The sequence below is a fragment of the Lutjanus erythropterus genome, chromosome 9 (genome assembly GCF_056507025.1).
Source record: "Lutjanus erythropterus isolate fLutEry1 chromosome 9, fLutEry1.hap2, whole genome shotgun sequence".
NCBI classification, from domain to species: domain Eukaryota; kingdom Metazoa; phylum Chordata; class Actinopteri; order Lutjaniformes; family Lutjanidae; genus Lutjanus; species Lutjanus erythropterus.
In genome coordinates this window covers 24,647,302-24,662,122 of record NC_139325.1, presented here as the reverse complement: position 1 = coordinate 24,662,122, position 14,821 = coordinate 24,647,302, and the positions used below count along the sequence as shown (strand labels likewise).

General features: G+C 40.5%; 1 protein-coding gene across 1 annotated transcript; it reads left to right on the top strand.

Annotated features, from left to right (window-relative positions):
- The first annotated feature begins 233 nt into the window (after positions 1-233).
- Positions 234-10,983, top strand: she (Src homology 2 domain containing E). Its single transcript, XM_084726802.1, has 6 exons — positions 234-1,109; positions 1,943-2,069; positions 5,398-5,652; positions 5,887-6,262; positions 8,491-8,610; positions 9,965-10,983. The coding sequence occupies exons 1-6, from the start codon at positions 660-662 to the stop codon at positions 10,155-10,157; spliced, it is 1,521 nt and encodes a 506-aa protein (XP_084582928.1). The 5' UTR covers positions 234-659; the 3' UTR covers positions 10,158-10,983.
- The last annotated feature ends 3,838 nt before the right edge of the window (positions 10,984-14,821 follow it).

Below are 14,821 nucleotides of genomic sequence, written 5' to 3'. Positions count from 1 at the left end.
TTCTCTTCTAACTGTAACCTGTTGGATCCTACATTTTTCTTATTGTCAGGTGTCTATTGGCATTAGACCAACAGCTACCCATAAAAATTGTAGATTTTCAGAATCTTCAGATGTGTTTCTGTCCATTGAAGTTGTCACAGTAAAACACAACCCCCTCCGGTACGCGCAGCCCCTCCTCCCAAATCCTGCGACATCCCCTGTTAGGCGCACACAACTTTGCTCTCCATCTCATCACTTCTTCTGGTCGACAGACTGGACGCATCATCTCACGCTCCGGGAATGGGATCTCTACTTAAGAAAAACTTCGAGTTCTTTCGAGTTTACGCTCTTCAGAAGCTACTTTTCAAACTGCAAGGATAGTTGTTACTGCAGGTGCAGGGTGACAGGCAGCAACAAAGAAAGAGAGAGTCACTGGCCAATGACTGCCAAGACGCACCAGAAGTTGTCGGCTAGTTTCAGAAGCTAGAAATCAGTTCAGAACCATGAAAAGGTGAATTTGGTAAGGAGAATCTACTCAGTTACTTCAACCAAGCCGTGCGTAAAACATCTGTGCGTAAAGTTGGGGCTGTTGCGCACGGTTCAAATTTAGTTCCAGTACAAAAGACAACAAGTTTGTTAACATTTAAATTGGTAAGAAGCGTTAATACCTCGACCGCAAAATGGCAAAATGGTTCAGAGATTTCCCCATCAACCTAAAGAACGGGAACGAAAGAGTCCGCTCAGCCTCTGAATCTGGTTCACAAACTCGACCCAAACCTTCGTTTTCTCGTGACAGTCTGAAAGGAAATCAGCGCAAAGATGGGGGAGGAGTGGGGGGTTTATTGGCAGGGAGAAACAGGAAAAATTCGGCTATAGAATTGGGTCGTAACAACGCTGGTTCTGGTGGGACAGTTTGGGACAGTCTGACAACTGGAAAAAGTCGTAAGAACTCCAAGGTCGAAACGGGGACATCAGATGAGAACCGCCAGGTCAGGAGCTCTAGTTTAGCGCAAGCGTACATCAGCAGGATGATCAAAGTGGACAAACAAGACAAGACCCCCAAACTGAACGGGATAAGTGAACAGAAGCAGCCCGAGAACGAAAAGGGAAAGTCCGACATAAAAACAACGGTGAGTAACTTGTAGACATGGAACCACAACTAATGTAGAGCTGCAACGATTAATTAATTAATCAATTAGTTGTCAACTATTAAATTAATTGGCAACCATTCTGTAGAAATATTTTCTGATTTCTTTACTTTTCTATGTCAGTATACTGAATATCTTTGGGTTGTGGACACTAGAAGATATTTTAGGACATCATTTTAGGCTTTGGGAAACACTAATCAACAGTTTCCTCCTTTTTCAGGCATGATATGGACCAAACAACTAATTGATTAATCAAAAAATAATCAACATATCAGTTAGTTGCTGCCCTAACTAATGCAAACCTCATGTTTGACAGTTTGATCTTCATATTTCATCTTTTGTATGTTAAGAATCAAGAAAAACCTGGCAGGAGTGCTTATAGCAACATGCTGATTAAAAGTCAATATACTGTTCAGTCCAAAAAACTAATTTCATTGTGGGCTGAGGTCAGTGTTTTCCTTTGTGTTTTCCCTCCCCACCTCAGCTCATAACCCTGTATTCAGTTTCCATCCTTCTCAAAAGAACACAATGTAGTGAAACTGCATTGTGTCACATCAAACAGGCAAACACAATGCACTGACCTCTTTGCACAAGTATTTCTGCTTGTCCCTCCATTACTTGTCACTCAGTCATGGACACCACACATGTACACACACACACACACACACACACACACACACACACACACACACACACACTTTATCAGATCCCCCTCCCCTGCTTGCTCTGTTGTCTCCAGGTAATGTACCATCTGAACAGGTATATATTTAGGAGCTTGGCATTGTGCTTTCTGACAGCTTGTTTCCTGCTCACAGCTGATCATCCTGGAGGACTATGCGGATCCTTTTGATGCTGAGAAAACCAAGGAGCAGAGGGAGGCTGAGAGAGCAGGAGTGAATGATGGGTACATGGAGCCCTATGATGCCCAGGTCATCATCACAGGTGAGTTTGTCATTCTGTAATCTACTGTATTTTAGCAGTTACGTTACAGCAGAGGTGTGGATTCAAGTCACATGACTCAAGCCAGATTTGAATCACAGATTTGATGTATTTAGACTTGACTTGACAAAATCAAAAAAGATTTGCAACTCAACTTGGATTTTAACACCAGTGACTCCTGTTCTCACTTTGAGCTTTTTGACTTGAAAATACTCGATGTCTTCCCCGAAGCCCAAAGCTTAAAAAGTGTTATTAACAGGATAAATCATTAATTTCCCTTCATTTTCTGAATCAATTAACACAGTGGTTTTCAAATCAGCGTCTGGGGACCGCCAGGACTCCTTGAGTAGGTTGTGGGAGGTCCCCATGATTGATCATTGATTGACTGAAGTATTATCCTCCAACCACAAATACAAAAAAATTACTCAAAGTGGATGCCTTGCAACAAAATCCTCTCAAATTGGAGGTCTGTGGTCTAATCTGCATCTATTATGGGGGTCCTTTGCTTAAAAAGGTTTGGGAATCCCTGAACTAACGTTAACTTTTTTCATTCTCAGCAAGTCAACACTTAATTCCCCAAATCCACTGTATTTTGAACTAATCTGACAGCATCCAAGCCAAGTGCAGGAGAGAACCATGAAGAACTGAAGTTTCTTTACTGACTGCAGTTGAAAAAGTGATACCAAAGACAATTTCTTTTTTTTGCATACAAAAACTATGTGGTGGTCAATAAAAAACAAATTACAGTATGCAAAACGTGCAGGTTGAAAATTACAGACAGAGACATAACAATTTCCAATTTTGTTCAACATTTGAAGTTGTTCAAAGAATGGCTGATGCTCTGTTGATAAAGCTGCAACATCTAATTTTTCCACATTAAATTTTATAAAAATGCTAGACATTTCATATATTTTGTTGAGCTGTGCACTTGCACTGTCCCAAATGTTTCCAACAATTATTGTAATTCAAGGTAAAAGTGTGTTTCCTGCTAGCCACCACTAGCTAGTTTCAATTTGCTATAACCTCTGGGAAAACACAGGATATGTTGGATACACCAGAGAGTGAGGAAGGAAATCAGCGCACGGGACTGAATGTACTGTGAATAAAAATTTAATTCATTACCTCACCAATGAATATGAGTCCTGCCTGAGTCATGTGCAGATACATTATTATCAGCTATGTTACTTGTTTAAAATGGGAAGAAAACAACTCCCATGATCCCACACTGCTTCATGATATCATCAAACTACGTCTTTTTTTATTGTTTTAATTTTAAAGACACCCCAAACAGCAGAACTTACATATTGTGCATTTAAAATAATATTACATTATTAAGCGTGCATAATGAGACAAAGTTAAGGTCTTGGGACTTGCCTATCTTGACATGGAACTTAAGTGCACTCGGAACTGCTCTTGGAACTGACTTGTGACTTGCAAAATAATGACTTGGTCCCACCTCTGCATTATGGAAGTATCAATGTGGCGTCTTGACTGCACATATTTCAAACTAATCCTTTGACTCACTGCTGCTCTTCAAAGTGTTGGATTGTTTTGTCAGAGAGGACTTTGAAGAGAGAATATGTTCACAGCAAACTGCAAGTTCTAATGATTGTGCCATAAGGCAGTTTAGTACAAAACATCATGAAAATATAATGAAGTTGAGCAGAATCACTGAATTTTGAATATGGACAAGAAAACACCATCATGCCATCATTTGTTTGAAATACATGACTGGACTGTAGTTGCAGCTGTCTGCTGACAACAGAACTATATTTACCTCGTTATCCTCTTTGTTTATCATCTTTGATAAAATAAGTGAATTATATGCCAGCTAACACTCAACACTTTCACACCAAGTTTCTCTGCACTCACACCATGTCACATTCTTGCTAGAGGGCTGTTTTAAAGGGACTTAGAGCCAAACAAGACCCTCAGTCCCTCTGCTGACTTCCCACCCCGCTGGCGGTTGCCATAGAAACAGTGTTGTGCAGGGACAATGGGTGCAGCTTCCTCTTCCAGCTTCCTGTCTCCTGCCTGTGTTTCCTTTGCCCCATTCTCTTGATAGGAAGTTGGCCCCAGTGCCCCCCCCCCCCCCACACACACTCACACACTCACACACACACACACACACACACACACACACACACGCACACACACACACACACACACACACACACACACACACACACAAATACTTTATGATCCCTTACGTGTGAAGAGAATCGAAAGGCCCCCTCACCCCTTCCCAAAACCTGTAGGTCCCCCCCTTGGTCTCGCCCAATCACTTCCCAGCAGCCAGGAAGTGGCCCGGTCAGCCAGCCAATCAGCAGCTGTGTTGACCTTTTCTTCCTGTAGTTCCATTGTTTGGTCACACAATAGTGCAGACACACAGACTACCTGTCAGACAGCAAAGAAACACAACAAGTGAAATTCCCCCCAAATTAACGACATGTCATAACAAACCCAATTTGGGGAGCAAATCACACAGACTATGTTTAAAACTCACAAGGAAACAATATTTCTGTATTACTAAAATCTAAAAATACACACCAGTCTTAAATTAAAAAATGCCACTTTGTTTGAGTTGTTGGACGATCTTACCAGTCTAACTCATGTATCATATGGTTCAAACTATTTTTGCATAAACATATAGCTTGATAGAGCTAATTGGAACACATACAAGTGGAATCAACACCAAACACTGTCAACTTCATGAGGGAATTTGTATTAGAATGCATTAGATTTAGGAAGGAATATTCTAATAAATTGGTAGCTGAGTGTATAATTTCATGGCAAAACTTGGATATTAAAGGGTTATGCAAGAATTGGAGAGTTCACTTTTACATTATTGACCCAGTGAAGCTCAATTCATGATTATTTTACATAATTAGTATTTTGTTTATATGCAGGTAGTTGAATATTATATGAATAGATATGAGCCTAGAAAGCAGCTCATCCACTAAAAACAGTGTTATGACATCATGCTGATGGCTGCTTTGTCTACCACACGGTACGTGTGAAAATAGACACACAATCTTGTGCAAGTGCTGAGTTCAAAAATATGTAGCAGTGAAGACCACTTCCACAAGGACTTAAAATACCATCACTTGCTTTGTTTAAAACTTCTTTGACATTTTGAGGCCAAATCTGGTCTTTGTCAGATACATGGTAATTAAAAATTGTATCAAAATGCAGAAGAGCCTATTTGGCCTCAAAATGTTACACTTTTCCAGACAAGATGACGGTCTTGCAATGATTTGTCTATTTTGACATAAGTGGAAATAATTCATCTCAATTTTCGTTCGCTAATCATGTGACCTTTCTGCTACAGAGGTTCGCAGACGGGGCTCCAAAGACCTCCTGAAAGTGTGTGTTCTGCTGGACCGAGGCCAGAGAGAGGGAAAGGGAGAAGAGGGAAAACCCACGCCCCCCAACATTTATGACACGCCATATGAGGGCGGGCTGGAAGGCGAACGCGAGGGCGTGTGGATCCCTGTCACTCGGCCAGAGTCTGACGTCCGTCCCGCTGGAGAGTACGAACTGCCCTGGGAGTGGAGAAAGGAGGACATTGTTAGAGCGCTGTCAGGTAGAGAAAGGGAGAGAGGGATGATGGGAAGGGTGGGGGCTCAGGGTGTGGAGGAAGGATGCCATGAGTTTTATTTGTACAGTGATGCCACAACAATTTTGTATTTGCTTTAGAGAGGAAACAAAACAATCCTGCTGAATCAATTTCCAGAGATGTGTTTACTTTGGTAGATCTGGCATGCTTTGATAGAATTTTATTATGAAAGGTTGATATTGTCTCTCCTGCTTCCTTCAGCTCAGTTCGAGGCAGTGGATTGTTCTCCCAGTAAAGAGAACAGTTCAACCTCCGCCCGACAGCAGCAGCAGCAGCAGCAGCAGCAGCAGCAGCAGCAGCAACAACAACACACCCTGAGGCAGAAGAACTGGAACCATAAAACACTTGTACCATCTTCTCCATCCTCCTCCTCTTCTCCCTCCTTCCCCTCCTCTCCTATTCTTAAACTCTCGCCTCTCACGCCCCCGTCTCCTTCCTTCCCCACCCTCAAACTCTCACCCCTCTCGCCTTCCTCTAGTCCTAACAAACTTTCCCCTCCATCTCCTACCTCCCCCAGTGCCCCACTGGATGGGGAGGCAGCCAAAGTGGACCCCGGCCTGCCCCTGGAGAAGCAGAGGTAAGGAGAGAGAAAACATCTTTTCAGGCTGCAACTAACAATAATTTTCATTATCGATTAATAAATATTAAAATTATTTGCATGGCTGATCATTTAGTCTTGAAAATGTCCAGTTAATTTAATCATCATGTTCAAAAAACACTCAAAATACAGTAGGTTGCAAATAATTAGAAAACAGGTCGGTAGCTATCACAAATAATGATATAGAGCAGAGATTCTCAACCTTTTGCGACTTAAGGCCCACTTCTGAATTTTTAAAACATTTCCAAGGGCCACCCTCCTAAGTAAATGGAAAAAAACCCCCAAGAAAACATAACATGACAAGAAGAAATAAAAAAATACACTTTGAAGCTTATGCTGGCGCAGGGTTGTCTCCCACATCACTTTTTTGTTTCAAAAAACAATCCATCTTGTGGCACTGTATGTAAGAGAATGTTAGCTAGATGGTTAACGTTAGCATTGTCTCTACCAGTTTCCTGCTGAGAGACATGTACGTAAGTAACTGGTCATAGAAAGCATGTATTTTAATTTTTTAATTCATGTGTATTCTTGCACCCATTTAGATATAGAAATAAACAAAATAAATAAATGCATAAATTTTAATCTAACCATATGGCAGTACCATTGCCTCTACAGCCCACTAGATGGCGCTCTGAGCCCCACCAGTGGGTTGCCCACTGCTTGAAAGTGGCTATTGAAAATATTTTAATATATTAAAGCTAATATGCAACCTTTCCACCCTGAAATGTCTACAAAGGGTAGAGATATGTTATATGTCTTGTTGAGTTGTGCACTAGTCACATTATTCCAAATAACTATAACAATGTTAAAACAGAAAATCCTTCTCCTCCTTTAATACTGTAGGTAACCATTCAGGTTTCAAGTAAATATTTTATCAATTTGATTGTCATTTCAATTTTGCATGTAAGTTGTTAGAAATAAATGATTTGGTACACAGCGAAGAATTCCTGGGTTCACATCCAAGCTGGGTTTGTTCAGGTTTCCTCCAGTGCTTTGGTTTACTCCCCCCAGTCCAAAAACATGCAGGTCAGGTGAACTGGAAACTCTTATAACCCACTGGACAAAGCCTAAAGTGTTATTTATTTTCAGTCTATATTTTGATAGACTTGTGATCTACCTCTCACTCATTGCACACTCAACCTTGAAGAGGATTAGCAGAATGAAGTAATTAAACAAATGAGATGAGGGTTAAGACTCTTTATCTCATGTCTGTGTATTATTAGTGCTTATCCCATAAACACTGCAGAGTAAATGTTACTTTTTGTCCTCCTGTCTGCTATTTGTGTTGCTCTGCTTGCACTTGTTGTGACAGTAAAGAATGGGTTCATATATTCTTTTCTTTTCTTTTGGCCTTTTACCATCTGCGTTCGTAAGAAACTCTAGAAGAACAGCGCCCTCCACAGTTTTGGCTGAAAATCAGCCCACAGTAAAAGTTGTAAAGCAATCAAGCAGCTTTCCCTCAACATCTGTTCTGGTGACTCACAATGTCAAACACACTGCAGAGTCTGTCAGTCTTCTTGGCCAAAATCTCACATATATTCTGCAGTTGGCACAATTTTTAAGTGAAATTTGGCATTTATCACTGAGAGCATGAGCCAACAGCAGCCCTGCAGGACGCCCTTGCGACAAGGTGCTGAACGTAAGCGCTGGAGGGAAGTGCACCCTTGAAAAGACAGGCTAGAGGCTCGTGCGTGGCCTTTCTTCTCAGATGGAACATGTGTGGAGCATGCTCAGAGCATGCTTGCATTTGTTCCTCTCATGTTGTCGCTGAATGTCAGTGTGTTTTGCCTCCGAGCGTCAAGGCCACATACAGCCTGTTTATATATGGCTCTAACCTGTGGCCACTGTCAGCACCAGCTTGTGTCCAAACAGGCCTCCCTTGACACTCTGCACATTATGTTTGTCCATTTTATTTATCTCTTTGCCCCCCCACATTCACCTCTGACACTGTTAACTCATTCAGTCCACAGCCTACTGTATATCTGTCTGATTTATGACGACAGTAAATCTTTGCTGGTGTCGATGCGTTTCGTACCTCCTGTCAGTCTCTTCCTGTTTTTTTTCTCTCTCTCTCTCACCATCATCACCTATCATTAACTTGACATCTGACTTATCTCCATATGTCACCGCGCTATATGTCAGTGATCTGCTGTCTCTCTCTGCATCTCCCCCCCTCCCCCTCTCCCTGCCTCCCTCGCCTCTCCAAGCTGGTACCATGGCAGTGTGAGTCGGCAGCAGGCTGAGGCTCAGCTGCAGCGCTGCAGGGAAGCCAGCTTCCTGGTGAGAGACAGCGAATCAGGAACCAGCAAGTATTCCATCGCTCTGAAGTGAGTGCGCAGATGTGTGTATTTCCTTTGAGTGTGTGTGTTTGTAGAACGCTATATAATGCAACATGTACACATTTATTTATAACACTGTTTTTATCCACTTTTGTTTTGCTGCATCACAATCTCAGTTTTTCTTCAGCTGAGTTACACCATTGAAAATTAAACACGCTTTTCTAGTTTTAATATTTTCTTATATAATGCTACGTCTGTAGCAGTTGAGCCTGTGTTTGTCTATTTGTAAGGAATTATGAAGGAGCTACAGTAACTGTCATTGTGGTTGCACGCTCTAAGGCGTTAATGCTTGAATATGAGCATGATAATGTGTGTCATTTGGAGGGTAGACAGTACCGATAAGCGTGCCAGGTTTTCTTGGATAAAGGCTAAAATTCTGTGGTACAATTGTGTGTATATGTGTGCATGTGGGTGCATGCACCCGAGTGCACATTTGTTGTACGCTGCTCATTCATTTGAGAGTCCACATCATTAACCCCATTTACACAACCAATGAACTCAAAATGTGCACAGTCTCATTCAGGGAGATGAGTGAGAACATTTTTGAGTTACAGCACCTATATTATGGGTTAATTCTTCAGCATCTTATAGCTCTTAATGCAACTATTGCTATGTGTTTCTTTTACTTGCAAGCCAGTCTGTTCTGTCAATACATCTTGGTCGCACTTTATTTAACAGTACAGTTGTAAGACATAAGGCATACTTTGTATCAAAATTAGAAACAAATAGAAACAATATGTTCTATATTAGACAGTAGAAATACCCTTTATTATACACCTATAGACTTTCATAGTTAGAACAATGGAACAACAGAACTGCAAGTAAAATCACATATCTACTACTTCCCCATGTGAGCTAGCTTTACTAAGTAAAGGCCACAATTAGAAGTAGATGAATATCTTGTCTGTGGGTGACTACACAGATTTACTGTAATATTGTAGGCAGATGATGTGATTTGATCAAAGATGTAGGCACAGCTTTTGGCTACTCTGCCAATTGCATGAGACCAGTGGCAGACATGTAATTTCACTTTACTTTATTGTACAGTTCTGTTGTAATGTGTTGGAAACAATGCACTTTAGTTCTGGTGTAATGAGTCCCTAATTACTCTCTAAGGGGGTCTAATAAAGGTCTTACAGTTCAGTTCACACTACATTGCTGTGATAATGTGTCTCTAATTACCCTCAAATATGATCTAATACAGTCTAATACTGTCAAATAAAGAACATGTTATTTCTACTTTTTGTTCAGTTTAAAACAAAGCACAGCTTGTTATATCTTATTAGTGCACTGTTAAAAAAAGAGGGCAGCCTAAATCTTTTGCTCTGTCTTGTACCATTAGGACCAGTCAGAGTTGTGTGCACATCATCGTGGCCCAGACGAAGAGTGCTAAGGGCTTGGGCTTCACCCTGGATCAGAGTAGCTGTGTCTTCTCCAGTATCCCTGAGCTGGTGCACCACTACTGCGCACACAGACTGCCTTTCACTGGAGCAGAGCACATGACCCTGCAGCATGCTGTGCCCAGGCCACACTGAACATGCATAAAGGACAAACAAATACACTGGGACATACATGCACACATGCGCAGAGACATGTATCACACATTTATGCACAGATGCACACAGACACATGTGTGTACATGCACACTCAAAGATGTGCTACTTTCGATTTGTCCTGTGTACTTGTACCTTAATAAGATTATATTTGTATCACTTCCATGCGCTACCTAGTGGTCAAATGCATACAGCACAATAACCTTTGATCACATTGTTTTAGTGCTAATGTCCCCAAACTAAAATCCACTAAACACACAAGCCGTACTAAATGCACTTATAGACAGTGGTGAAAAGTAAGTAAGTACATTTACTGAAGCACTCTACTTAAGTACAAATGAAGGTACTTGTACTTCACTTGAGTCTTTCCGTTTTATGCAGCTTTAAACATCTACTCCACTACATCTCAGTGGCAAATATTGTATGTAAACGTCCTTTACAGTGAAAGTCATGTGTCTCTTCATTTGGCAAATCTGAATGTCTGTGATAAACTGAAGGATTAAGTGCTCTTTATGGGTTGAGAAAATTCTCCTACTTCTTAAAAGTAGAATATGCAGGATTTGTCAGTTGCTTCATTATTAAGTCTCATTCCCAGGTTGTCAAATACTGACACTTTGGGTTGGTAAAGCATCCTGAAGAAAGCAAAATAATGAGAAAATAAGAAAATAGAGGCAGAGGGAATGGTTTCTGCAGATGCAGACACTGCCAGACACTCCTAGTGAGTCATAGGTGATGATTAAAAGGGATTATTTTGGTCTATACATTGTTTTTTTAGGAAAGGCCTTCATAGGATGCCTTTAAACTAAATTAAAAAACCCTCTTGGATTAACTGTAAAACACGCTGTCACAAAGCTGAAAACAGGATTGTTTTTCTCATGAAAAGTTTACTTTTCAGAAATACATGGTTCTCACAGGACAGCGATGAAACAAACTTGACAATCTCATAGAATATGATCTATTGCTGCAGATTAAACTATCCAGTTACACAGATATTTCAAACTATGACCCATATACGATAAGAAGTCAGATCTGGAGTTAAGATAGTAGGATATCTTTCTTATATGATTTTGTATGCCACATGCTTCAATCACAAAGAGTGATGATATGCCACAGATTTGATCATATTCTAGCCTAATACTGATTCCACATATTTCATTATATGGTATGAGAGCATATTCAGATATTGTATTTAATGTGTATGCAAAAACCCAGATATGCTCCAGATATACTCAAGATTTTTGCAAGAATTTAAAAAGATTAATCTCTGAATTCTGGGCTATTTTGCACAGTAAAGTAGTTAAATCTAGTAAAACATTAAACACGTGCAGAAGTAAAAGGCAATATATACATTCATGCAGCCATAATATAAAAACCAAAACATCACATATAATTGTAAAACACTGATGGGGACCTCTTTATCACAGAAAGATTCTTTTGATTCTTCAAGTAAATTTAGCTGATAATACTCACATACTTTTACTTGAGTAAAATTTTGTATGGAGGATTTAAACCTACAGTTTGATACTAGTACTATAACTGAAGTAAAGGATCTGGGCACCTCTTCCACCCCTGCTTAGAGATACAGCAAAAAAAAAAAACATTCCTTCTTTCACAGCTGGTGTATTTGCTCCATAGTCTCGTCCACTGATCCTGCAGATCATTCTCAGTACCAACCAAACTGATTTCTATAATACCTGAAACAACGCTCACAAAACGCTGCACTTCCTGTATCCAGTCTGATATCTGACGCGAGTGGAGAGGTTTATAATCACCTCATGGGATGTCCTTACACAGAGGTGCTGACCTCATCAATTAGCACTGTGCCATCTAGTTAGGCGTGGTCCTTGAGATCAATACGCCTGATTGGAGTATATTCATTCATCCATTTGATGTGTCAATCAGCCTATTGATCTATCCTCAAAATCAGGCTCATTTGCCAACCGCTCTGTCAGTTAAGAGAAAAGAGTTTTATTGATTAGATGATTAGCACTAGTGTGGTGGGAGGGGTCTTACAAAATGTAAAAGTGCCCTGTCAGCAAAATTGTTTGAGTGTTTGGAATGTGCAAAATAAATATGTGAACATAATGTCCATCCATGTGCCTTCGCCTCGCCTGTAAATGTGAGATTATTTTAGGGCTGGGCAATATATGTTTAATTTTAGCTGATATCAATAATTACTGATAATTTTTAATGATGACAGATTTATAATAAAGACCAGAAGAAAAAAGGCTGTATTTAATCACTTTATTTATCAACACACCCCTGTAATAGATAAAAAAAAACTGTCCTTTTTGACTAACAATTTCCTCACTATCTGCACTCATTTTCTTACTCTACACTACTTCTGTTGTTGTGTCACACGTCTTTGGTACAACTGAACAACACACCCGTTAAAGACTGGCTGTCTGTGTGTCACACACGCTCCATTGTCATTATCAAGGGATATGATAAGCAACATTTCCACCCACAGTACCAGGAACTTTCAGTCCCAGGAGCTACTTTTCAAGAAACCAAAAGGTTCCTTCAGCACATTGTTGTCTGCATTTCCATTATGGTCTAAAGACCCGCAAAGATTAAGGAAATGAGTCCACTGATGCATGAAAAACTAATGGGAGTTTTTCCATAATTATTATGCTGCAATATACATCATGACCATTAGTGTGCATTGCATTTCCGATTCCCGCTCTATTTCATCCTCAGGATGAATGCTTGACAAAGCCTGGACTTCATCATCAGTCCATCTGTTGTACGCTTTCCTCTGTAACTCCATGTTACAGTAAACAAAAAACATTGAAGTTCCTATACTTTACCCCTGAGCAGGGACTTCATGGGGGGTAAAATAATGTTTATGGAACTTATTTTAGACCCTGGTCCCTGTGGTGGAAATAAAGTTCTTCCAAAGTTTCCCAGACCCTGAGGATAGTTCCAGTGGTGGAAATGTGGCTATAGGCTGTTTATATTTGTTATGTGCTTTCATGGTGGTTTGCATTTGATGCATTTAAATGAAACTCCTGAACATTTCATTAAGCAATTACCTTATTGACATTGATGAAGTGTACACTATTGTGTTATTGCCCAGGCCCAGGTTATTTTACTTAATTGTGAATGAGCTGACCTGCTTTACCCTAAAATGTATAATGCATAAATGATGTACGTATGAAGTGATTGTTGGATATTGTCAGATTTTTTTTTCACACCAACCCAACAGTGATGTGGGCTGTATATTATTGTTGTAAGACTTTTATTTAGTAAATAAAATAAAATTCATATTGACTGCAGACAAACAGTGTTATTATTAGACATGCCAGCAGCAAAAAGTCAAAGCATGGTTCAAGAAAAAAAAGGCTGTGAAACAGAGATGAGAGTGAATCCGTGTGCTTTTCTCTTGTAGCTGTAAAACCATTGACCTGAGTGTGAAATCAATTACTGTTACACACATAGACACACAGACATGCAATCTCATGCATGCACTCGCACACACACCTATTTGTAGTCGACAAATACGGACAAACATGAGCACACACATGAGCACACATACATAAGTATGGTACACACAAATAGCACAAACCAAAAGGTGGTGTATTGAAATCCTCGCCAACACACACGCATGAAGCTGCAGAGAAGCTTTATCCTCACAATGATGCATGGAAGCGTGTGTTTGCAGTAAGATATGTCTTACCAGTAAACACCAGTGTATTGGTTTGCATGAGTATCTCTAAGAGAGTGTGTGTGTGTGTGTGAGCATTAGTGTACTGATGTGTGCACCCATGTGTGCATTTATGCGTGTGTGCTTGCAGTCCTGTTGTGTGTGTGTGTGTGTGTGTGTGAAGGAGAGATAGAGAGAGGGAGTCAGAATTTTTCTGTTCAGGGATTACCAGGTTGCCATGGTGATTAGTTAGAGTGAGGTAGGGCCATCTCTACGGGGAATGAGGAGAGGGAGGAGAGGTGGAGAGAAAGAGGGAGGAGAGACAGGCTGCGATATAAAAAGAGCTATGAATAACCGTGGCCATAGTGCCATAGTAGCAATGTAGCTCCCCCACAGACAGAAGCTCCGTTTGTGAATGGAGAACAGCAACATGTAACGTCAGAGCAGAGCCAGAAATTAGAGAGTTAAAAGTAAATCACTCCTCTTACTCTTATTCGGCTTGTCCCCATAGGAGAACCCTTTCTGGTTCCTGGTAGATCCTTTTATAAAGGTTTCTCTTGGAGCCTTTTCAGAGAATTCTACCTAGAACCCAGCATAAATAGTTATACCTAGAACCATCTCTGAAACGTTTCATCCAGAATCCCCCTGCAAGTGGTTTTAAAGGAGAACCCTTCCATGATGCAATGGTAGAACCTTCTCTGAGGGTTCCGTTCAGGACTGTTTTCCATTAATAAGCTCTAGTTCTTGAACTGGTTCCGTCTTTCCTGGGAAACCTTGGTGCCACCAGTTTTGAGTGGAACCATCGTAATCAAGGGTGTCATCAACAGAGTGTGTTGCACAATGCACAACAACATGCAGAATATGGCAAGGAGAACCTTTTTTTATTCCAGCTGGGAGCCCATTTTTCAGGTTCCAAAGCAGTTTATTTTTGGTCAAAATGCTCAGAACAGTTCAAAATCAGGTGCTTGAACCAGAACGGGGCCAGTTTCATTTTGGTGGA